This window comes from Oncorhynchus gorbuscha, linkage group LG09 (assembly GCF_021184085.1).
Source record: "Oncorhynchus gorbuscha isolate QuinsamMale2020 ecotype Even-year linkage group LG09, OgorEven_v1.0, whole genome shotgun sequence".
NCBI lineage: Eukaryota > Metazoa > Chordata > Actinopteri > Salmoniformes > Salmonidae > Oncorhynchus > Oncorhynchus gorbuscha.
The window spans coordinates 55,764,284-55,790,271 of record NC_060181.1 but is presented as its reverse complement, the minus strand read 5'-3'; the positions used below and the strand labels follow the sequence as shown (position 1 = coordinate 55,790,271).

At 44.5% G+C, this 25,988-nt stretch overlaps 1 protein-coding gene across 3 annotated transcripts; it reads left to right on the top strand.

Moving 5' to 3' along the window:
* The first annotated feature begins 174 nt into the window (after window positions 1-174).
* LOC124043781 (sterol 26-hydroxylase, mitochondrial-like) lies at window positions 175-20,747 on the top strand. Of its 3 annotated transcripts, XM_046362737.1 has the most exons (11): window positions 175-472; window positions 3,679-3,813; window positions 4,237-4,427; window positions 5,174-5,373; window positions 17,585-17,782; window positions 18,452-18,615; window positions 18,709-18,875; window positions 19,026-19,107; window positions 19,265-19,465; window positions 19,670-19,732; window positions 20,213-20,349. In XM_046362737.1, the coding sequence occupies exons 1-10, from the start codon at window positions 230-232 to the stop codon at window positions 19,715-19,717; spliced, it is 1,629 nt and encodes a 542-aa protein (XP_046218693.1). In that variant the 5' UTR covers window positions 175-229; the 3' UTR covers window positions 19,718-19,732; window positions 20,213-20,349. The 3 variants fall into 3 exon arrangements, with proteins under 3 accessions (XP_046218693.1, XP_046218692.1, XP_046218694.1); XM_046362736.1 differs by lacking the exon at window positions 19,670-19,732 and having other exon boundaries at window positions 179-472; window positions 20,213-20,747; XM_046362738.1 differs by lacking the exons at window positions 3,679-3,813; window positions 19,670-19,732 and having other exon boundaries at window positions 183-472; window positions 20,213-20,747.
* Window positions 20,748-25,988: the final 5,241 nt, after the last annotated feature.

Here is a 25,988-nt window from a genome sequence, read left to right as displayed (position 1 = left end):
ATCCCATTGGTACAGTACATCTGACCAGAGAGACTCGTTATTTCCATGTGTTCCAAGTAAACAGTCTTCCAGTAGGGCTGCTCTTCAGCCTTATTCCTTATTTCCTGTTCTTTCGTGTTGAAGCTGAAGGGTTAACCTCCCCAGGCTCCCAAAGACATGGCCACTCCCCAGTCTCACTGGTGAAAGAGGAGCCCTGGGTTTTTAGACAATTACTCTTACTGCTTCCATCATGGCCGTGCATCTGGCCCAGAGTGCGATGCTGAGGAGCGGCCGCTGGCACCTGCTGTGCTCCACAGCCCCAGCTCTGGTCTCCACCAGGTGGGTAGGGGGCACCCGTTCTCCCTCTAACACCCTACCATCCACCTCCCAGGGTAAGATTCGGACTGCAGATGACCTCCCCAGGATCAAAACCCGGGATATGTTTTACAGAATGTTTGTCAAAGGCTACTACAACCGCCTACACGAGCTACAGGTACAGTAAAGAGGCTATGCCCTCTATGGAAATGTTTTTTTTTTAAAGTGTGCTCTGTTTTTGGAATGGTGGCTGCTGATACCCCTCTCTATGTTTTGGGTACAGTAAGTTTCTGATACCTTACTGTGTGTTTCTCTGTTACTGCTCACTGACTAGAGTTGAAACATGAGATCTGTATGAGGCGTTTGTGTTTAGTCAAAGCTGACCCACAGAGACTGTTGTAGAGGAGAGTGCATAGAGGAGAGTATAATGGATTGAACCTAGTGGGCTAACAACAGCTATTCTCTGACATGCAGTGTTTCCCTTCTCCAAGAGCTGCCTTCACTTTGGAAATACTATCCCAAGGGCCATCTCCATTGACACAGCTAGGATTACAAAAGGGCAGAGGTTTTGATATATTCTGCCAGAATGCATGTTGAGGGGTTTGTTGACCCATTTTCCAAATATCAGATCAAAATCAAATCAAATCAAACTTTATTTGTCACACTCTCCGAATACAACAAGTGTAGACTTTACCGTGAAATGCTTACTTACAAGCCCTTAACCAACAGAGCAGTTCAAGGAGAGTTAAGAAAATATTTACAAAGTAGACTAAAATATAAAGTAATAATAAAAAGTAACACAATAAGAATAACAATAACAAGGCTATATACAGAGGTCACCGGTACCGAGTCAGTGTGCGGGGGTACAGGCTATTTGAGGTAATCTGTACATGTAGGTGGGGGTGAAGTGACTATGCATAGATAACAAACAAACAGCGAGTAGTGGCATACTACAAAAGGGGGAAGGGTCAATGTAAATTGTCCGGTGGCGATTTTCTGAATTGTTCAGCAGTCTTATGGCTTGGGGGTAGAAGCTGTTGAGGAGCCTTTGGGTCATGGACTTGACGCTCCGGAACCACTTGCCGTGTGGTAGCAGAGAAAACAGTCTATAACTTGGGTGACTGGAGTCTCTGACAATTTTATGGGCTTTCCTCTGACACTGCCTATTATATAGATCCTGGATGGCAGGAAGCTTGGCCCCAGTGATGTACTGGGCCGTTCACACTACCCTCTGTAGCACCTTACGGTCAGATGCCGAGCAGTTGCCATACCAGGCGGTGATGCAACCGGTCAGGATGCTCTCGATGGTGCAGGTGTAGAACCTATTGAGGATCTGAGGACCCATGCCAAATCTTTTCAGTCTCCTGAGCGGAAAAGTTTTTGTCGTGCCCCCTTCACAACTGTCTTGGAATGTTTGGACCATGATAATTCGTTGGTGATGTGGACACCAAGGAACTTGAAACTCTCGACCCGCTCCACCCCAGCCCCCGTTGATGTTAATGAGGGGCTGTTCGGCCCGCCTTCTCTTGTAGTCCACAATCAATTGTTGTCCTGGCACCACACTGCCAGTTCTCTGACTTCCTCCCTATAGACCATCTCATCGTTGTTTGTGATCAGGCTGTTGTGTTGTCAGCAAACATAATGATGGTGTTGGAGTCGTCAGGAAGTCCAGGATCCAGTTGCAGAGGGAGGTGTTTAGTCCCAGAGTCCTTAGCTTAGTGATGAGATTTGTGGGCGCTATGGTGTTGAATGCTGAGCTGTAGTCAATGAACAGCATTCTCACATAGGTGTTCCTTTTGTCTAGGTGAGAAAGGGCAGTGTGGAGTGCGATTGAGATTGCGTCATCTGTGGATCTGTTGGGGCGGTATGCGAATTGGAGCAGGTCTAGGCTGTCCGGGAGGATGTTGTTGATATGAGCCATGACTTCATGGCTCCCAATGTGAGTGCCTTGGGGCGGTAATAATTTAGGCAGGTTACCTTCGCTTTCTTGGGCACAGGGACTATGGTGTCCTGCTTGAAACATGTAAGGTATTACAGACTCGGTCAGGGAGAGGTTGAAAATGTCAGTGAAGACATTTGACAGATGGTCCGCACATGCTTTGAGTACACATCCTGATAATCCATCTGGCCCAGTGACTTTGTGAATGTTGACCTGTTTAAAGGTTTTGTTCACATCGGCTACCGAGAGCGTTATCACACAGTCATCCAGAACAGCTGGTGCTCTCTTGCATGCTTCAGTTTTGCTTGCCTCGAAGTGAGCATAAAATGGCATTTAGCTCATCTGGTAGGCTCGGGTCACTGGGCAGCTCGCTTCTGGGTTTCCTTTTGTAGTCTGTAATAGTTTACAAGCCCTGCCACATCTGACAAGCGTCAGAGCCGGTGTAAGTAGGATTCAATCTTAATCTTGTATTAGCGCTTTGCTTGTTTGATGGGTCGTCTGAGAGCATAGCGGGATTTCTTATAGTCCGGATTAGTGTCCCGCTCCTTGAAAGTGGCAGCTCTAGTCTTTAGCTCGATGCGGATGTTGTGTGTATCCCTTGCTTGTGGTTGGGATATGTACGTACAGTCACTGTGGGGACGACGCCATCGGTGCACTTATTGATGAAGCCGATGACTGAGGTGCTGTACTCCTGAATGCCATTGGATGAATCCCGGAACATATTCCAGTCTGTGCTAGCAAAACAGCCCTGTAGTGTAGCATCTGCGTCATCTGACCACTTCTGTATTGAGCGAGTCACTGCTACTTCCTGCTTTAGTTTTTGCTTATAAGCAGGAATCAGGAAGATATAATTATGGTCAGATTTGCCAAATGGTGATTGGGGGAGAGCTTTGTATGCATTTCTGTGTGTGGAGTAAAGGTGGTCTAGGATTTTTCCCCCCCTGGTTGCACATGTGACATGCTGGTTCTTCTTGCTAACGTAAAACTGATTTAAGTTTTTCTGCATTAAAGTCCCCGGCCACTAGGAGCGCCGCTTCTGGGTGAGCATTTTCTTCTTTACTTATGGCCTTATAGAGTTGGTTGAGAGAGGTCTTAGTGCCAGCTTCGTTTTGTGGTGGTAAATAGACGGCTACAAATAATACAGATGAGAACTCTCTTGGTAGATCCTGTGGTCTACAGCTTATCATAAGGTACTTCAGGAGAGCAATACCTCGAGACTTCTTTAATAACACCCCTCGTCTTACCAAGGGTAATCCCGCTAGCTCTATATTGTCCGTATCTTCGTTCAACCACGTCTCGGTGAAACATAAGATGTTACAGTTTTTAATGTCCCTTTGGGGGGATAATCTTAATCGTAGGTCATCAATTTTATTTTTCAATGATTGCACGTTAGCAAGAAGAACGGATGGCAGTGGGAATTTACTCACTCGCCTCTGGATTCTCAGAAGGCTGCCCAATCTGCGGCCCCTTTCCGACCGTCTTTTCTTCATGCAAAATGTATGGATCTGGATCTGTTCCTGGGAAAGCAAGATATCCTTCTCGTCGGACTCATCAAAGGAAAATTTTTCTTCCAGTCCGCGGTGAGTAATCGCTTTTCTGATGTCCAGAAGTTATTTTCGGTCATAAGAGACGGTAGCAACAACATTATTTACACAATAAGTAAAAAAAGAAGTTACACAAAACGCAAAAAAAAAAAAAAAATAGCACAATTGGTTGGGAGAATGTAAAACATCAGCCATGTTCCTCGGCGCCATCTTAATCCATAAAAGTGGTATTTTCAAAAAGGGATATTTTCGGTTACACAACAATGTGGAACATCCTGAATGGTAGAGATGTTTAGAAATGTGTGTACTATAAAGTATACTGTATGTAACACCCTGAGTCTTTTCCCTCCGCAAATGCTAGTCTCTCTCTCTCTCTCTCTCTCTCTCTCTCTCTCTCTCTCTCTCTCTCTCTCTCTCTCTCTCTCTCTCTCTCTCTCTCTCTCTCTCTCTGTGTTCTAGGTGTATGAGAAACAGCTGTACGGCCCCATGTACAAAATGGGCATGGGCAAGTTTCACTCCATCGCCCTCAACAGTGTGGAGCTCCTGGAGGAGCTACTTAGGAAGGGTGAGAAGTTCCCCAGCCGAGGAGATATGTCCCTCTGGACAGAGTACCGGGACCTGAGAGGCATCGGCTATGGCCCCTTTACTGAGTAAGGCTCAGGGATGGCCACTGTCTCCTGACAGGTGGTGACAATGACATCCCTGTACATTGCTGGTCTTTTGCCTCAACCAATTGATAGCTTCGCCATCTGATGGCAGGCAGTGATGAGATCACATAAGAGAGGGACATAGCAGTGGGAAATGGAAAACAGTTACATGAGAGTGTTGTACATACACAGTACATGTCTTATAATCACACCCAGGGACATAATTGATACACTGGTGCTCTGTCATGAAAGAGATTGCCACAGATAGTGATCAATAGTGATCCAGAAAGGCTGTGTCATTAACCATTTCCATAGGCCATGCAAGTGTGCAAGGCAGGAAACATGACCTAAGACTTACACAGCATAGTTTGCACTGGGAGCATCCTTTTGGAACCATCAAACTGTATAAGCCTACAGCCATCTTACTTGGCCTAAGCAGCCATCTATCTTAGTGAGATTTGATATGCACACACCAACATAGATGTTTTAAATAGATAAGCACGGCAGACATTCTGACTACATTTCCCCAGTTGTGTTCTCCAAATGCTGCAAGACCTGTTAGGCCCTTTGTAGGTCAAACTCCAGGCATGTGAATCAAACGGATGCTCAAGAAGAGTAAAGCCATATAAATTAGCAGTAATGAGCTATATTCCAATATGTGCCAACTAATCCAAATGTATTATCCTGCCATATCATTGCTTTGCTGTGAGTGTGTCATGCAGTGCCTGATATATTATGTTTTCTGACAGGGAAGGGGAAAAGTGGTACAAGCTGCGGACTGTGCTGAACAAGCGCATGATGCACCCCAAAGACTCGGTGCAGTACGGAGACGTTGTCAACGAGGTGGTCAGTGACCTGATCAAGAGGATCTACCACCTGCGCCGGCTAAGTCCATCGGGAGACCTTGTGACCAACCTGTCCAATGAGCTCTACCGATTCTCTCTGGAGGGTACGTGGAAATCCTGCCTGTGTGTGAGGGGACGATTCTTTCACCCTTATTTCTAGTTCATTTTAAGTTAAATTATAAAGAATCAGGTATAATGCTATATAACTAATTATAACCATGTGTGAGGCTCATGTAGGCTGTCGCCATGCATTACATTTTCTACTGTCTTAAACTGGCTGTTATTTCGTCCAGCTCATTGAGATGATTATAAGACATTATAACAGGGCCAAGCATGTTCATGACACATCAGAGCTCTTCTCAGAGCATTTCGTATTATTCTGTACGAAAATCCGAGACACTACATTTAGTATAATATGTTGTGTTTCGTATGGTATGTATTAATTTGTGAATGTCCATCATCCATTTCATATGATAGTTATGAGTTACAATTAATATGATATGTTACAAATTCGAATTTGTTGTTGCTAATGTTAGCTAGGTGGCTAATGGGTTAAGGTTAGTGTTATGTTTAGGGGAAGGGTTAGCTAACATGGTAAGTAGTTGCAAAGTTGCTAAAACATAAGTAGTTGAAAAGTTGGTAATTATCTAAAATGCTAAAGTTGACCTCCTTTCATTTTTGTCTTAAGTAACCTTCTATCTTATGTAACCATGCTTAAAGTAACATATCATATTAATTAGAGTGTACCAGATTTACATTTACTATTTTACATCTAGTCTATGAGACCTGGCTGCATGACAATCTTACAATGCATTACAACTGCATGATAATGCATTACACTTGGATGCTAGAACTAAACTGTTGTTTTATAATAAGTATATCAGATGTACAGATAATGCTAATCACTACCTCTGGCATACTGTAGGTAGAGGCTGAGAGGAAGTGAGAAAACATTCAGGTAAAAAAATAATCTAATCTGTAACCTACAGCCTCAAAGTGTCTAATTGTGGAAAGTGTCTAGTAAACGATATATAACAAGACAAAGAGAAGATGCACACAAACACAACACAGCTAGCAGACCAAAGCAGTGGAAGAACTGAAGGTCTTTATTCCATCAGACAAGCAATCCCACCAATGTGTTATTCCATTGGATAGAGGAGCATTCTGATTATCTCATTGGATAAATTGACTGGATCAAACAGCATTCAACTGGAGAAAAGAAAATTGCGATTGAAATTGATTCACCTTGGACAAACTACAGAACGAACATCCACTCGATCTTGAGCGTTAGACAATGTTGAATCTGGAGCTACAGACATTGTCGGAAGCTTCGGAAAGGGAAACGTGTTTGTGGTCTCTAGCTTTGCCGGACTGTGGTCGAAATGGATGATAGTTCTGATGGTATGGGTGTGGATAATGAAAGTCAAGGACGTGGATGGTCTGTGGTGAAGAGTAAAAGTAAAAATAATGGCCCTGCTATAAGTGCTGCTGACAGCAGTGGACGTTCTAGTGTTGCGAGAGTGAAGAGTGTGAAGGTAGTGAAAAACTAAAGTAATGATGTGTCGGAGAGGAAAGTTGTAATCGTGTTTGATGCAACCATAGGGTCTCATCTACACCTTGTGTCACGGATCCCTCATTGCTCATTCCGTGCAGCAGTTTCAGGGGTCTACGTCACCGGTCTCTAGGAACTGAACTGTGTCATTACGCACACCTGGTCCACATATTCTCCCCTGATTTAGTAATTGTATAAGTCTGCCCTTTGTTCACCATTGTCTTGACGTTTATTAAGATTGTCTTGTCAAAAATTAACAAATGTACAGAAAGATCAGTGCGAAGTCCAAATTACAGAGGAAGAACTTTTTGAAACGATTAACTCCTTTCAGTCTGGAAAAACACCAGGGCCTGATGGCATACCGGTAGAGGTATATCAAGCCTTTTTGATATACACTGCTCAAAAAAATAAAGGGAACACTAAAATAAAACATCCTATATCTGAATGAATGAAATATTCTTATTAAATATTTTTTTATTTGCATAGTTGAATGTGCTGACAACAAAATCACACAAAAATGATCAATGGAAATCAAATTGATCAACCCATGGAGGTCTGGATTTGGAGTCACACTCATAATTAAAGTGGAAAACCACACTACAGGCTGATCCAACTTTGATGTAATGTCCTTAAAACAAGTCAAAATGAGGCTCAGTAGTGTGTGTGGCCTCCACGTGCCTGTATGACCTCCCTACAATGCCTGGGCATGTCTGTGGTGCAACGTGGCGTTGGTGGATGGAGCGAGACATGATGTCCCAGATGTGCTCAATTGGATTCAGGTCTGGGATTCAGGGGATTTTTAAAAGGCATTTCATAAAGTAAGACTGGATTTTTTCAATTTCGGTGATTCTCTTATAAAATGGGTAAGAATAATGTAAAGCAACCCCAGGTGTAAAATAGTAAATAACGACTACTTCTCAGAGAGTTTTGAATTGTCAAGAGGATTTACACAAGAGTGTCCGCTGTCACCATATCTATTCGTTATGGCCATCGATAACAACATTAGAGGATTAGAAATCTACGGCTTAAAAACAAAGCTGTCCATGTATGCCGATGACTCAGGTTTTAAATTAAGTCCGCAAGCTACATCCCTGCAATGTCTCATTGAAGATCTAGATCATTTTTCTGTACTCTGGACTAAAACCTAATTATGATAAGTTATATTATGTATTGGATCTTTAAAAAATATTTTTTTTACATTACCCTCCAGTTTACCCATAAAATGGGCTTATGGTGAAGTAGACATACTTGTTATTCATATCACAAAATATATAAATAAGCTCTCCACAATGAATTTCGATCAAAAACTTGTAAAAATAGACAAGATCCTGCAACCATGGAGAGGTAAATACCTGTCTATTTATGGAAAATGTATTTGATTAACTCCTTAGTCATATCTCAGTTTACTCACTTACTTATGGTGCTGGATACTCCTGATGATTCGTATTTCAAATCATATGAGCAAAAAATATTTAGCTTTTTCTGGGACGCTAAACCAGACATAATAAAGTGTGCTTATCTATATAATGAAGATGAATTGGGTGGGTAGAGATTATTTAATATAAAAGCACTCTCTCTAAAAGCTTCACTTATTCAAAAGTTTTCCTTGAAGCCTAAATGGTTCTCGATTAGATTACTAAGAAAAGTTCATCCATTGTTTAAAAATGGCCTTTTTGCCATTGTGCAGATTGCCATATCTCATTTTTGATGAGTTGAAAATGATACTTTTTTCAAAGTATCTCTCTTTTTTCAAACACGCATTGCAGAGCTGGCTACAATTTCAATTTCATCCCCCTGAAAAGATTTCAATTCGCATGATTTTTTATTGGGGGGGGGACTGTGGGAGAGGTTTCGAATGGCTGCGGGACAGCTATTGGGGAACTGTGGGGGGGGATCTTGGAGGGTTAGGGTTCACACTTTTTGGCCTGGCCGGAGATCTGTCAATGTGCCGCTGAGCAGGGCATTGACCCTGGATGCTTCTGTGTGTCGCTCTGAATGGGAATCTGTTGGATGACTGGTATTGTGTACTTGTTGAGCGGCTTCACTGAAAGTATATTGTATGTTTCGGATATTCAATAAACACATTTTGTTTTTTAAAGTACCAGTGACTCTCTCAATACAGATGTGGTCAGATGACACGGATGATAAGCTACAGGACTGCTTTGCTAGCACATACTGGAATATGTTACGGGATTCATCCAATGGCATTGAGGAGAATACCACATCAGTAACTGGCTTTGTGAATTATCTACATCGATGACGTTGTCCCCACAGTGACCTTTTGTACATATCCCAACCAGAAGTCATGGATTACAGCCAACATCCGCACTGAGCTAAAGGCTAGAGTTGCCGCTTTCAAGGAGTGGGACACTAATCCGGACGCTTATAAGAAATCCCGCTATGCCCTCCGACGAACCATCAAACAGGCAAAGCAGGACTAAAACTGAAGCCTAATACATCGGCTATGACGCTCGTCACATCGTCGGATGTGGCAGGGTTTGCAAACTTTGATGGATTACAAATGGAAACTCAACCCCGAGCTGCCCAGTGACTGTCCAGTGACAATTGTGAGATCACGCACTCTGTAGCCGATATGAGTAAAACCTATAAACAGGTCAACATTCACAAGGCTGCAGGGCCAGATGGATTACCAGGATGCATACTCAGAGCATGCGCTGACCAACTGGCATTTTCAACCTGTCCCAGCCCGTGTTTGTAATACCTACATGTTTCAAGCAGACCACCCTATGCCAAAGAATTCCAAGGTAATCTGCCTAAATGACTACCGCCCGTAGCACTCAAATCTGCAGCCATGAAGTGCTTTGAAAGGCTAGTCATGGCTCACGTCAACACCATCATCCCAGGAACCCTAGACCTACTACAATTCACATACCGCCCCAACAGATCAAAAGATGATGCAATCTCTCTTGCACTCAACCCTGCCCTTTCCCACCTGGACTAAAGCAACACCTATGTATATGAGAATGCTGTTAATTGACTACAGCTCAGCATTTAACACCATAGTGTCCTCAAAGCTCATCACAAAGCAAAGGACCCTGGGACAAAACACCTCCCTCTGCAACTGGATCATAGACTTTCTGACGGGCTGCCCCCAGGTGGTAAGGGTAGGCAACAACACATCTTTCTCGCTGATCGTCACACGGGGGCCCCTCAAGGGTGCGTGCTTAGTCCCCTCCTGCACTCCCTGTTCACCCACGACTGAGTGGCCACGCACAACTACAACACCATCATTAAGTTTGCTGACTACACAACAGTGGTAGGCCTGATCACCAACAATGATGAGAGACCTATAGGGAGTAGGTCAGAGATCTGTCAGTGTGGTGCCAGGACACCAACCTCTTCCTCAACGTGAGCAAGACAAAGGAGCCGATCGTGGACAACAGGAAAAGAATGGCCGAGCATGCCCCCATTCACATGAACCTGTAGTGGAGCAGGTCGAGGACTTCAATTTCCTTGGTGTCCACATCACTAACAAACTATCATGGTTCAAACACACCAAGACAGTCACGAAGAGGGCACGACAATGCCTATTCCCCCTCAGGAGACTGAAAATATTTGACATGGGCCCTCATGGGCCCTGCAGCTTCACAATCATGAGCATCCTGACTAGTTGCATCACCGCTTGGTATGGCAACTGCTCGGCATCCGACTGCAAGGCACTACAGTGGGTAGTGCGTGCGGCCCAGTACATCACTGGGGACAAGCTTCCCGCCATCCAGAACCTCTAAAAATGTCAAAGACTCCAGCCACCCAAGTCATAGACTGTTCTCTCTGCTACTGCAATTCAAGCGGTACTGGAGCGCCAAGTCTAGGTATTATCTACAGTATGCATAATCACATTAACCCTACCTACATGTGCATACGGGGGGGAAGGGCCTTGGTCAGGGAGGTGACCAAGAACCTGATAGTCACTCTGACAGAGCTCCAGAGTTCCTCTGTGGAGATGGGAGAACCTTCCAGAAGTACAACCATCTCTGCAGCACTCCACCAAACAAGCGTTTATGGTAGAGTGGCCAGACGTAAGCCACTCCTCAGTAAAAAGGCAGGTAACAGTTCGTTGGAGTTTGCCAAAAGGCACCTAAAGGACACTCAGACTGTGAGAAAGATTCTCTGGTCTGAAGGAACAAAGATTGAACTCTTTGGCATGAAATCCAAAGAGGAAATCTGGCACAATCCCTATGGTGAAGCATGGTGGTGGCAGCATCATGCTGTGGGAATGTTTTTCAGTGGCAGGGACTGGGAGACTTGTTGGGATTGAGGGAAAGATTAAAGGAGAAAAATACAGAGTGCTCCTTGATGAAAACCTGCTCCAGAGCACTCAGGACCTCAGACTAGGGGCGAAGGTTGACCTTCGGAACAAATCTCTGAATGTTCTTCAGTGGCCCAGCCAAAGCCCGAACTTGAACCTGATCAAACATCCATGGAGAGACCCCATCCAACCTGACAGAGCTTGAGAGGGTCTGAAGAGAATAATAGGAGAAACTCCCCAAATACAGGTGTGCCAAGCTTGTAGCGTCATACCTAAGAAGACTCGAGGCTGTAATCGCTGCCAAAGGTGCTTCAACAAAGTACTGCGTAAAGGGAAATGTAATATTTCAGTTAAATTTGCTAAAATTTCTAAAAAATGTTTTTTTTCTTTGTCATTATGGGGTATTGTGTGTAGATTGATGAGTGGAAAAAACAATTGAATCCATTTCAGAATAAGGCTGTAACGTAACAAAATGTGGAACAACTCAAGGGGTCTGAATACTTTCCAAATGCACTGCAATACCTCACTTATCTCGACTAACCTGTACCCCCGCATGTTGACTCGGTACCGGTACCCCCTGTATATAGTCTCTTTAATAACATTCCTTAAAAATAAAAATAAAACCCTGCATTGTTGGTTAAAGGCTTGTAAGTAAGCATTTCACAGTGAGGTCTACCTACACCTGTTGTATTCAGCGCATGTAACAAATACAATGTGATTTGATATGACCAGTGTCTCCACTTCACAAGAAAGATGAGGCTACACTGTGTTCAGTTGAGACAATTAGCAGTTTGCATCATAGGATCCTGGGGTTGGTTGAGTAATAAACGTGTCTTATATCTGTCTGTCCGGACCTGGGATATCTTTCACCCAAGGGATTGTCGTTACAACTACCAATTTGCCATTTGCTGGGATGTACAGTATGCGACCTCAAACTCAACCTATCCATCGTCCTTGTCACGACTTCCGCCGAAGTCGGCTCCTCTCCTCGTTTGGGCGGCGGTCGACGTCACCAGCTTTCTAGCCATCGCCGCTCCATTTCTTTATGTATCCATTGTCTTGTTCCCTGCACACCCAGTTTTCATTCTCCAATCTTCATATGTATTTATTCCTCTGTTCCCCACGCTGGTTTGTTCCGTGTTTATTGTTTTACGCGAAGATTGTTACTTTGTTAACTTTGTACAGTGAGGGAAAAAAAGAATTTGATCCCCTGCTGATTTTGTATGTTTGCCCACTGACAAAGAAATGATCAGTCTATAATTTTAATGGTAGGTTTATTTGAACAGTGAGAGACAGAATCACAATGTAAAAACCCAGAAAAACACATGTCAAAAATGTAATAAATTGATATGCATTTTAATGAGGGAAATAAGTATTTGACCCCTCTGCAAAACATGACTTAGTACTTGGTGGCAGAACCCTTGTTGGCAATCACAGAGGTCAGACGTTTCTTGTAGTTGGCCACCAGGTTTGCACACATCTCAGGAGGGATTTTGTCCCACTCCTCTTTGCAGATCTTCTCCAAGTCATTATGGTTTTGAGGCTGACGTTTGGCAACTCAGACCTTCAGTGTTATGCAGGTGAATGAGGACCCAAAAGCGACTTGGCGAAAACAGAGTCTTTAATCCAGTAAAGTAACTTTACAATCAAAAGGCATAATTCTACTCGTAATGACGAGAACAGACTGGAGACTTGATCAAGAACTGCAGGTTGCCTCGGGAAGGCACTTGAACGTAGCAGACTCAGACACCTGCTCACCACGCAGCATCTGAGGGAAACACGACACGACAGGGCGATACATAGACACAGCACGGTGAACAATAGACAAGGATCCGACAGGGCAGGAACGGAAAACAAGGAGAGAAATAGGGACTCTAATCAGGGAAAAGGATCGGGAACAGGTGTGGGAAGACTAAATGATTGATTAGGGGAATAGGAACAGCTGGGAGCAGGAACGGAACGATAGAGAGAAGAGAGAGAGGAAGGGAGAGAGAAAAAGGGGAACGAACCTAAAAAGACCAGCAGGGGGAAAATGAACAGAAGGAAAAGCAAAATGACAAGACAATCTAAGACAAAACATGACATTCAGCTCCCTCCACAGATTTTCTATGGGATTAAGGTCTGGAGACTGGCTAGGCCACTCCAGGACCTTAATGTGCTTCTTCTTGAGCCACTCCTCTGTTGCCTGGGCCGTGTGTTTTGGGTCATTGTCATGCTGGAGTACCCATCCACGACCCATTTTCAATATCCTGGCTGAGGCAAGGAGGTTCTCACCCAAGATTTGACGGTACATGGCCCGTCCATCGTCCCTTTGATTCGGTGAAGTAGTCCTGTCCCCTTATCAGAAAAACACCCCCAAAGCATAATGTTTCCACCTCCATGTTGGTGGGGATGGTGTTCTTGTGGTCATAGGCAGCGTTCCTCCTCCTCCAAACACGGCGAGTTGAGTTGATGCCAAAGTGCTCCATTTTGGTCTCATCTGACCACAACACTTTCACCCAGTTGTCCTCTGAATCATTCAGATGTTCATTGGCAAACTTCAGACGGGCATGTATATGTGCTTTCTTGAGCAGGGGGACCTTGCGGGCGCTGCAGGATTTCAGTCCTTCACGGCGTAGTGTGTTACCAATTGTTTTCTTGGTGACTATGGTCCCAGCTGCCTTGAGATCATTGACAATATCCTCCCGTGTAGTTCTGGGCTGATTCACCACTGTTCTCATGATCATTGCAACTCCACGAGGTGAGATAATGCATGGATCCCCAGGCAGAGGGAGATTGACAGTTCTTTTGTGTTTCTTCCATTTGCGAATAATCGCACCAACTATTGTCACCTTCTCACCAAGCTGCTTGGCGATGGTCTTGTAGCCCATTCCAGCCTTGTGTAGGTCTACAATCTTGTCCCTGACATCCTTGGAGAGCTCTTTGGTCTTGGCCATGGTGGAGAGTTTGGAATCTGATTGATTGCTTCTGTGGACAGGTGTCTTTTATACAGGTAACAAACTGAGATTAGGAGCACTCCCTTTAAGAGTGTGCTCCTAATCTCAGGCTCGTTACCTGTATAAAAGACACCTGTCCACAGAAGCAATCAATCAGATTCCAAACTCTTTTTGATTGAGAGGGGGTCAAATACTTATTTCCCTCAATAAAATGCAAATCAATTGATAACATTTTTGACATTCGTTTTTCTGGATTTTTTGTTGTTGTGATTCTGTCTCTCACTGTTTTAATAAACCTGATCGTTTCTTTGTCAGTGGGCAAACGTAAAAATCAGCAGGGGATCAAATACTTTTTTCCCTCACTGTCTATTTTGGCACATTTACACTATTGCCTATTTTTGGCTGGAGGTTTTTGACGTGGTTGCGTCCTACTGATATTTTCTCCTGCCAAATAAAGTGTGCCTGATCACATCTCTCTGCTCTCCTGCACCTGACTTCTCCCCCAGCATCACCAGGCCACAACAGTCCTGTCTCACTGCCAGACCCTCTGTATCAAGATCAGGAATGCATATGTGATGTAGCCTGGCGCTCTCTCTTGACTCTGCATCCTTGAGATCCTTAAATGTCAAAGGCTGTCTGCCCCCGATTCTCCCTGGCACCTTCAAGTGGCTGTCCAGTGTGAAGGCACTTTCTCTTTTCTGTGATGCTACAGTGTTACAATTCATCCCTTCCGTCCAACACATTCAGTGACCTGGCTAATATGGAGGAACTGTCCATTCAGAATTACGGGCTTTCTGTGATGGTAATGGACGCAATGGGGGAATCCCTGTTTTGAAGAAAATCACAGTCAACAGCTGTACACAGGAGCTTTCTGATTTGCTATGCAGGATAGTCGATATATCACGGTCGTTGACAACCCTGGACTTTGAGTCAAAGGGGATTATCATTTTGAGACACCAAAATTGCTCAGACACACATGGAGCAATTCTTGAACTTTACATCATCTGAAAAAAAAACATGTTTTTTAATTCCCAATTGCTCATAATTTATGGAAAGGAGCATTCAGAAGCTTTGAAAACATTTCATTTCTCGATTTGCCTGACATTAGTGAGCAGACAGACAGCTTCTGCAGTCTAGAATCAGCAGAATAGATACTTTTTACTTTGACGAGGAAAACAGTTCCTTTCAATCAATTTGTGAAACGCAAACTTTCAATGACACAAATGTTGTTACTTAATCCTAAATTCAGGAACAACTACGCAACATCTGAGAACAGTTTATTTGGCCTGGACAGCTTGGAAAACCTACTGCTGTATGATAACCCACTTATACATATTGAAGCAGCTGCATTCATCCACCTTACTTTGCTGAAGGAACTACATTTGGACTTTCGCTCTCCAACCAGTGAGTTAGAGACAAGTGTGAATCCGACACACATATTTGGTGTCTTCCCTCAAGGTCTGACTCACACGAACATTAGCTCCTGGTGTCCTCTTACCATCATCATTATCAGCAACAGAGCTCCAAAACCAGGCTTCGCCTTAAAACTCAGCTCTCCGTCGACTGTGATCTTCCAGGACTGCTGGTGGTCATGCTTTCGGTCAGTTGTCTACCTCAATGTCAAGACAGGACAACTCCTGTGTGGGTCTAACTTCTTTGACCTGTACTTCACCTCCCTACAGGAGTTTGAATTTCAGTTTGTTTCCTCGACAGAGTTTGGACATGACTGACCTAAACAGACTAGTGCAGCTGAGTGATCTGAAGCTAATGAACGTGGACCTCATCGCTCGGCAAGCACTGAGCGACATGTTACGATGACCTGACCAGGCTGGAGAGCTTGAGTCTCATCTACTGTAGAATCCTTCCTCTGGGGGAAGAGTTGAGCAGAGACCTGCACTTCCTATATGTGGATGTGACAGAGGAGTTTAGTGTGATGGAGAACGTCCCAGAACCTGACCAGCCTTAGGTATGTGAAGTTCTACTATCCTCGCCTGTACTGCAGCTGTGAGAACGGCTGGCTGGAGAACTGGGGCCAGGGGACAGAGACAAATCCAGGTCATCATATGGCAGGCTGGGGAGCTGGCAATACGTGCAAAAATTAAGATGGCATCCAGAGTTTCAACAAGAGGCCAACTCTTCCCTGGACATGGGCTTTATCCTCTTCATATGCACTTCCATGAGCCTGCTCCTCTTCATACTTGTGGTCCTGCTCAATCAGCTGGCTGGAGACTACCTGCTGGCCCTCTGCCACATCGTTTGCGGTTGGATGGAGGAGGCCGCGCGGAGGCCCAACCCCAGGGAGCGTGTAACAACTGCCGCCAGGCCTCAAGCAGAGAAGTTCTCCGTTCCTGCGTCTCCGCCTGCACAACAGGGACCTGTGAAGGTCATTGTGGAAAACATCACTGACGGCCTCTATGGCAGTGGCGTCTGGTGAGTCATCACTACCGGCGCAGTAACTGGTGCTCCTTGGAGCTGTGACTGGCACACCCTCGATCTGCTGATGGGGCACAGGGACATCCTCATCCTGGCCTTCTTGGAGGACATCCCTCCTCGTCTACCCACCACAGGCTGGCCAGGCTGGTCAAGACCAGGATCTACCTGGACTAGCCCCAGGACCCGGCCCTGCAGCCTGCCTACTGGGTCTGGCTCTGGACGAAACTGGCTCCTGAACCACAGGACATCCCTCCTACCCACCACAGGCTGGCCAGGCTGGTCAAGACCAGGATCTACCTGGACTAGCCCCAGGACCCGGGCCTGCAGCCTGCCTACTGGGTCTGGCTCTGGACGAAACTGGCTCCTGAACCACAGGACATCCCTCCTACCCACCACAGGCTGGCCAGGCTGGTCAAGACCAGGATCTACCTGTACTAGCCCCCAGGACCCGGCCCTGCAGCCTGCCTACTGGGTCTGGCTCTGGACGAAACTGGCTCCTGAACCAGCCAATGGACAGCAATAGCGGACACAGTTTCTATTTCTAATTTTAATATATTGCAGATAGATCGTGCAGATAGATCGTAGATTCTATCAATGTAAGTATTGGTATAATTTTCAATCCCTTTATTTAGTTTTTTTTCTTCACTATACTTTCCCCCCTTTACCCTACCATCCCTACCCTAGCTGGAGTAAACTAACGGACAACAATATTTCTACTGCTACTTACTGCTATACGGTTATCTTAATGGTTATTTAATATTTACAAAAAATGTGAAAATGTGGAGATGTTTGTTTTGACATTTTCAGTTCTTTTCCTTCCTCCTCTCTACCTACTTATCACAACAGGTGTATTCAACATTTACAGACCCGTCTTTTTACATTTTAACGTGTGCTACCTGTTTTTGCAAAATACTTTTTGTTATCTTGTTTGATATTTTGTGTTTTTTGATTTGCCTCCCTATAAGAGGAAAGCCTGATGTCTTTCAGAATATGTGGGTCTTTACAGCATTTAAAGCAAAATACTTTTGTGGGGGTTGGTTTTAGTAAATGTAGATTACTACATACAGCAAGTGAGAATTGCCTGCATCCGTTTCAGTGATAAATATCTAACCTCTGTTCTTCAGGAATCTCTTCCATCCTGTTTGAGACACGGATCGGCTGTCTGGAGGAAGAGATCCCGGTAGAGACGCAGGACTTCATCGACTCCATCGCTCAGATGTTCTCCTACAGCATGCCGGTGGCCATGCTGCCTAAGTGGAGCCGCAACATCCTGCCAATCTACAGGCACTACATCGCTGGCTGGGAGGGCATCTTCAAATTCTGTGAGTTATTTAGGACAAGACATCCCACTTCGTCACTTGGTCATACCTTCTAAAGAATTTAAAAAAGCATTGGATTGGAGAGTGCATTGTGATATTGGACCTATTGGGTCACCTAGATCAGTGGTTCCCAAACTGAGGGGTCGGCATGGCCCCCCCCAAAAAAAAGTACATTCTAAAATAAATAAATATATATATATATATATATATTTATATAAAAAACAACATTTTAAGCAACTTAGTCCAACTTTAAACTTCCTCTTGCAGAATGCATAAGGTGCAATTTCGAAATTGGGTAGTGCATCATCAGTTCCTCTTGTCATGTCAGTCATTGCATACCCTAGAGATATTTATAACTTGTCAGAAGTGTCCAGATCAACTAGCCCATTTTTTATTTGTTTTTTTAGCACTTAGATTTTGTTGTCATTTTTGATTCACTGAAATATCACAGGAATACACATTAGACATGGCAAAATGTATAGAAATGCAAGAGAATTTGCTTTAAAACTGCTAAATTATCTCCACCAACAAGAGGGGTGTGAACAGTTTGTGTCATGAACAGTGCCTGTGCCCATAGAAATAGACCCGCAGGGGTTGGCGCGGGATGTTCCCGAATGCTGGACGTGAAAAAGTTTGGGAACCCCTGAGGTAGATAATGCTGGACTTTTTCAGCTGGGAAGTTGATTGACATGAAGATGGAGGCAATTCAGAAGCGAGTGGATACAGACCAGGAAGTCGAGGGAGAATATTTAACGTACCTCCTCTCCAACACCAAGATGACCAACAAAGAGGTGTACGGCAGCGTCACAGAGCTGTTATTGGCTGGAGTGGACACGGTTAGCAAATCCATGGAGCTTCACTACAATCTCGATGTGTTGTACCGTAAGGGCTTGTATTCACTAACACCGTTGTTGTTGTCATACCTGAAGACATCCAATACCATGATGTGGGCCATGCACCTGCTGTCCAGGTACCGCAATGAGCAGGACACCCTTTATCAGGAGGTGTCCCACTGCGTACCAGGAGACAAGATCCCATCTGCCCAAGACGTTAACCGTATGCCGTACCTCAAGGCCGTCATCAAGGAAGCACTGAGGTAAGAACTGTGGAAGTGGTCGGGTACGTTAGGGTTGGGGTTGGTGGTCGGGTACGTCAGCATTGATATTCTCTTTGGAAAGGATTGATTTCTTGAAAGTTCCATTACCTTTCTCTAACACAACTTTTTGACGTATGTCCTGTTTACCAGAATGTACCCTGTGGTCCCGATGAATGCACGCATCATGTTAGAGAATGATATCACAATTGGAGGACATTTCTTTCCCAAGAAGGTTAGTCTAGCTTTAGGGGCACAATCAACATGTTCACTTTAATGGCCTACAAATGGCCCAACCATTGAAACAAAACACCATTTGAATTAATGTCAATTATGTCTTTGTCGAAGTAGTGCTGTAGCAATTAATTCCCTCCCTGATGTCTTGTCTGTAGACTTCGTTTACAATGTGTCACTATGCCACCAGCCAGGATGAAAAGACATTCCCAGAACCATCAAAGTTCAAGCCTGAACGATGGTTGAGGGACGGCCGAGTTCGACCAAACCCATTTGGCTCTATACCATTTGGGTTTGGGGTTCGGGGCTGTGTAGGTCGTCGTATAGCTGAACTGGAGATGTACTTGGCTCTGTCACGGGTAAGAGCCAGAGATTTTATACCTGAGTGTCATAGGGAAAAGTATAGAATGTGGATAGCAGCACAGCAGATAGCAGAGTTGATCAACAGTTCTAGCAGGCTAGGCTACTTCAAACACTATGCTACATGCGATTGTAGCCTGTTAGACCTATTCTACTGTTAACAAACTATTGGAACTCATCGCCTACCTTATTATCCTCCGTAGCCAATGTTCACAGAGGAGCTGTCATATTTTCAATCAACTGCAGCCTGAATGTGATCCCGACAGGTGAACCGAATGCTTTTATATACACTGCTATAGATGCTTGACCAAGCTGCGCAGTAACAGGCTACTTGTCTTGCATGGCAAGTTGGCAACTTTGAACTCACCATCATCAGGCTACTTACTAAAAGTATTGACGAAACGTGTATTGCCCATTGGGTAGTCCCACAATGAAAAGTTTACCTTGGCTTCCATTGCTTTTCAGTTACAAATACAATGAAGGCCTAGGTGGACATTATAATCACACTTTGCTGTGAATTACATTATAATACAAAAACAGAACATACTCTACATGTGTAAGCTGCTGCAGCCAATTCCAATAGTGTGTATACCTCAGGGTGCATGGCTTCATGAATTTGTGGTAGGTGGTGGAGGCATGAACTTGTGTGTGGCCAATGAGCCTGTCGGACATGGATGTTAACGTGAACATGGCTACCCCTGAAGAGACCCAGACAATGACAAAAATATATATTTTCTCTCCCCCAGATAATCAAGCTGTTTGAAATCAGACCGGACCCCAGCATAGGAGAGGTGAAAGCCCTCAATCGCACCGTCTTAGTAGCAGACAGACAAGTCAATCTGCACTTCGTGGAGAGAACAAACAGAGCTGCACTTTGATTTGTTAAAGCTGGGTGATAGCCATGTACCCAAGTAGCAATGCTATAAAGGCCTTCAATATATCTATTGTTGAATTTAAATAAACATACATAAATAGGTTGACATTGCATTGAACGCAGGGGGAAGCTGGACTGAAACAGCAACTTGTTACACTCCAACCTAATACTGTAGTATTGAAGGTTTGTTTTTGTAGTTTCTGGGGTTCAGCTTTACTTCACTACTTATGACGGTCATTCTGGAAAGGCTTTACAATGTCTTATTATTATGTACAATATGAATTGCTGTATCTAGACCAAACTATATCGAGACCAAACTATTCTCTATTTTGTTGATGAAGATGTATTTTCTTACTCTGGAAAGTATTTTCTATTTCTGTCAATAAATTCACCACAGTGATGTTGTAGTTCTTGATATCTGCGTCCTCCTCTGTGTGTGTGAGTAGGCCTGCTTTAAAATAAATAAAATAAAAACGTACTATGTATACCTCATTCCCTCCATCTGTGAAGTTGTTCAGGTGCACCAAAACGGCACATTGTGGTTGATCAGTCACAAAATCAGTCATTGGTACCTGTCAGGGATGCTGCAATAATGTCCAGCAGATGGCAGTAGCATACCAGTCACCAGGAAGTACAATTATTGACGGTGTCAAACAACTGCAGTAGCTACACATGTAGGACTAGTCATAATGAGGTCTGGATATTCACGATTGCATGACTGCAGTGCACAAATTGAGTACCACAGTATGAGTCATATGACCCATAAAACCTAGCGGTAAAAGCTGGAAATGGTTCCAATCGTTGTTTTTTTTCACCATTCATTTCTGCGTTGGGGATTTTGGAACTACTTCATGCACCACATGACCAAAAGTATGTGGACACCTGCTCGTCGACCATCTCATTCCAAAATCATGGAAATCAATATAGAGTTGGTCCCCCATTTACTGCTATAACAGCCTCAACTCTTCTGGGAAGGATTTCCAGTAGAAGTTGGAACATTGCTGCGGGGACTGACTGATGCCACAAGAGCATCGGTGAGGTTGGGTACTGATGTAGGGCAATTAGGCCTGGCTCGTAGTTGGAGTTCCAATTCATCCCAAAGGTGTTCAATGGCGTTGAGGTCAGGGCTCTATGCAAGCCAGTCAAGTTCTTCCACACCGATCTCAACAAACCATTTCTGCATGGACCTCGCTTTGTGCACGGGGGCATTGTCTTGCTGAAACAGGAAAGGGCATTCCCCAAACTGTTGCCATAAAGTTGGAAGCACAGAATTGTCTAGAATGTCATTGCATACTGTAGCATTAAGATTTCCCTTCACCGGAACTTTCTGGAATTTTCAACCTGTCCCTAACTGAGTCTGTAATACCAACATGTTTCAAGCCGACCATCATAATCCCTGTGCCCAAGAACATTAAGGTAACCTGCCTAAATGACTACTGACCCGTAGCACTCACGTCTGTAGCCATGAAGTGCTTTGAAAGGCTGGTTATGGCAAACATCAAACCATTATCCCAGAAGCCCTAGACCCACTCCAATTTGCATACCGCCCCAACAGATCCACAGATGATGCAATCTCTATTGAGAGAAATGGCCCTGTTTTTTTTTACCAGAAAAGGTAACTCATCCACCATGGCAGAAGAGGAAGTTCCAGACTGTTGGTTGGGAAACAATAACAAACAATGAGGCATGAGGATTGGGTGTTGAGGGACGGGACCACATTGTCAAAGGTGGGTTTGTGTTATGATAAACAATACATTTTCTGTCCAGATAAAGATGTTGATGCAGCATTGAAAAAGGCCGACCACTGACCAAATGTCTCTTTGTTCTCCAGTCCTCAGGACATCCCGTGCGTGGACGTGCTGTGCCAGTGTGATTTTTGAGCGCAAGCATCCAGTTGTGGAGATCGAGCCTGTGGATAGACAGATCAGTAACTCATCAAATGTGATACAACAATGAATTTGTAAATATATCTGCACAGTATGTTTGTGATGGTTCTCATGACATAAGATTGGATGTTGAGGGACCACTTGTCACATTGTCCAAGGTGGGTTTATGTTATGGTAAGAAAAATGTGTTTTCTGTCTAGATAAAAATGGTTTTACAGCCTTAAAAAAGATTCCCCCACTGACCAAAATATCTCTTTGTTTTCCAGTTCAACAGGAGTGCATCCCTCTGACCATCCTGTGCATGGACATCCTGTGTCAGTGGGATCCGAGCGTGAGTGTCCAGTTGTGGAGACTACAGCACATCGAGCCTGTGGATGGACAGGTTAGTAACTCATCAAATATGATACAATATTGTATCAAACTGAATTTGTAGATCCATCGACATTTTGACTTTATGTCCAACAAAGAAGCAGGTGTCGCTTCCAGTGAATTGGAGCTGACCTTGGACCTGGTGCCAGTGAGGATGGTCTTCACTGAGGCGGTAAGACCCTCCCTCTCGATATAAAAATCATTTGACTTCACTGCCCCTTCAATGGTAAGGCCCCTTGCACCATAGGGACACTTGACCTCCACCGCTGTGGTGGCCACTAGACCATCTGGTGAGGCACCCAGGATCCCAGACCACATGAACCAAAGCCATGACTCCTGCACATCCATTCCTGTAGACATTTTGAATGCCTTGATGTCCTCTTCTTTGTTATCTGTGCCCCACTTTACAGACAACATCCCACCCAATGACATGCCATTCCACAGAATCTGCTTCGGAGATGGTTCAGAGAGAGAGAGAGAGAGAGATAACCATACTGAAGATCCTCCTCTGTGGGGTCTTGGGACAGAGGGTCGTAGTCTTCGGTCGAGTACAGGTCCTCCACTTGCTGCACCTGGTTGGACATGGCTGGCTTCCTTCTCTTACATTCCACACCCATACGACCGATATTGTGAACCTCCAAAATAGGCTGCATGGCTACACTGATAAGCTCCATGGAGGCATTCGCATGTGGTAGAAAGAATTTCCCTGGTCAACTATAGAGATCTGCCAAGAGGAAGGATGTTAAGTGCCACATGCCTTTCAATGCATGACTGTGCTATATAAATACATTTTGATTTGATTGATGACACTGCAGCTGTACAATATTTAATCAATTGTATTTTTCACAAGAGGACAAGTACAATTTTTACAGAAACTTTTAATTGATCACTTGGGATTTTATCACTTGACATATCAATCATATAGTGGGAAGGATCCTATAAATAAAGACTGTGAATTTATGTACCATCTGTATAAATGAATACTGTGCTTTTGAAGATTTTTCTCTGGTCATAAAACTATAGTACAGGCTGGTCAGTTTAATTCTTTCTGAATGTCAATAGATTTTTTTTTGATGAATTCTCATCAATCACAACATTCTACAACTGAGATATCACTCATCTAAGTCTGGTATCCAGGGTAATCTGGTTAATGATTATATCATTGATTGGGGATTTTTCCTTGTAGAATGTTGATAGCTGTATAGAAGACATTGTATTGCTAAGATGCTCAAATTTACCTTAAAAGCTACACTCACCGACACAGGATAAACTGTATCCCTCATGCTGGCCCTGACCAAAGCAGTAAGTTGTAGTGGTCCTGAATGCTCTGGAGCAGGTTTTCATCAAGGATCTCTCTGTACTTTGCTCTTTCCCTTGATCCTGACTTGTCTCCTAGTCCCTGCCGCTGATAAACATCCCCACAGCATGATGCTGCCACCACCATGCTTCACCATAGGGATGGTGCCAGGTTTCCTCCAGATGTGACACTTGGCATTTAGGCCAAAGAGTTCAATTTTGGTTTCATCAGATCAGGTGCCTTTTGGCAAACTCCAAGCAGGCTGTCATGTGCCTTTTACTGAGGAGTGGCTTCTGTCTGTCCATCTGTGTTAAATTCAATTGATGGACATGATTTGGAAAAGCACACACCTGTCTATAAAAGTTCCCACAGCTGACAATGCATGTCAGAGCAAAAACCAAGCCATTTTCAATTCAGGCTGTAACACAACAAAATGTGGAAAAAGTCTAGGGGTATGAATACTTTTCAAAGGCACTGCATATTTCTACTGACGGAGTGATGCTGAATGTAAAAAATGCTAATACAGTCATGCAACTTTTGGAAAATCATAGAATAGCCTCTAAATATGGAAAATGTGGATACAGTTTGCTCAGCTAGCATCATGTGGCTGCAGATCTCCGTCACCCCTAGGGACTTGTTCTTCGAGGAAAGCGGGAGGCAGCTGCTGTTGGGTGAGGTGGAGCAGGTATGTGCCCTCTTCAGTAGGTTCTCACCTCCAGCGCTTTTGATTCTGAGATAAGGCATACCACCCAGAGCTTGAGGGGCTACTTGGACGAGGAGGTCACCCAGCTGCCACCCTGCGGCCTTAGAGGACTGCCCAGGGGTGTTTGAGTGGTGCAAGAGGAGCAAATGCACGGATGAGGCCAGGTTCCCCCTGTACGAGGTGTATGCCTTGCAGCTTGGTCACTACATAGCCTTGGAAAGAGGACTTTTTCAACTTTCTGGGTCCTGGCAAACACTCTCCTGGACAGCATTACCCCTGGAGCCATGCTATGTGACAGACCAGTAGACAGTATCCACTGGGCTCTGGAGAAGGAGAGCCACACCCATCCAGCCAGAGCGCTGTGCCAGAGGGGCCAGTGCTTTACTGCAGACCACGTCATCGTGACCATCCCTTTAGGCTTCCAGATAGAGAATGTGACGGCCATGTTCAAGCAAGCCCTCCCAAAGTCCAAGGCCGATGCATATTGGACAAGATCTACCTGCGATTCGAGGACAGGTTCTGGTCCCACGACTGGGTCAGGATCCAATTGGTGTGGGACGCAGGGGAGGATGAAGAGGTTTACCAGCACTCTCAGTCAGAGGGTGGTGCCTGGAGAGACATATGGTATAAGATATGTGGCTTCGACACAGTGGCCCGCCATCCCACCATCCTCTGCGGCTGGATCACAGGCCGGGAGGCCCGACATATGGAGAGCCTGGACGAGAAGATGGTGGGTCAGGTGTGTATGAGGTGTGTGTCACGTCTGTCTATCACTCAGGTGCACAGGTCAGTGTCTATCATTAGGTGTGTGGGAGAGAGGTGTGGCCATCATATCTCATCACTGAGATATTTGACATTCCTGTTTAACCTTTCACCCTGTCATTAAGGTGGGGTCTGTAGATATCCTCCAACGGTTTCGCACCATATATTATATAAATGGATAAATCCATTGATCACGTGACACCATTCATCCCTATGTGAAGACTTAACAGGAAGAGGGCGCCAACAGACATGGTAGCTCTGCTTCTAGCTCCTAAGCAACATTGCAGTAGTTTTTGTTTTTTTGTGTGTTATTTCCTACATTATTAGCCCAGAACGTTATTTTGTGTTATTACATACAGCCGGAAAGAACTTTTGTATATCAGAGCGGCGGTAACTCACCAGCATTACGATCAGGTTACAATTAGGGAAAGTCGTATTCCTGGTAGTAATGCTGGTGACTTACAGTCGCTCTGATAACCAAAAGTTATTTCCGGCTGTATGTAATAACACAAAAAGAGCGGGCAATTTAACTTATCCCAGAGAATGCTACAAGATGCCTTTGGCGGAGAAAAGGTATTTGGAGTGGACTTCTAGTCCGACTGAGGAGGCGTGCACACCATCCACCACTACC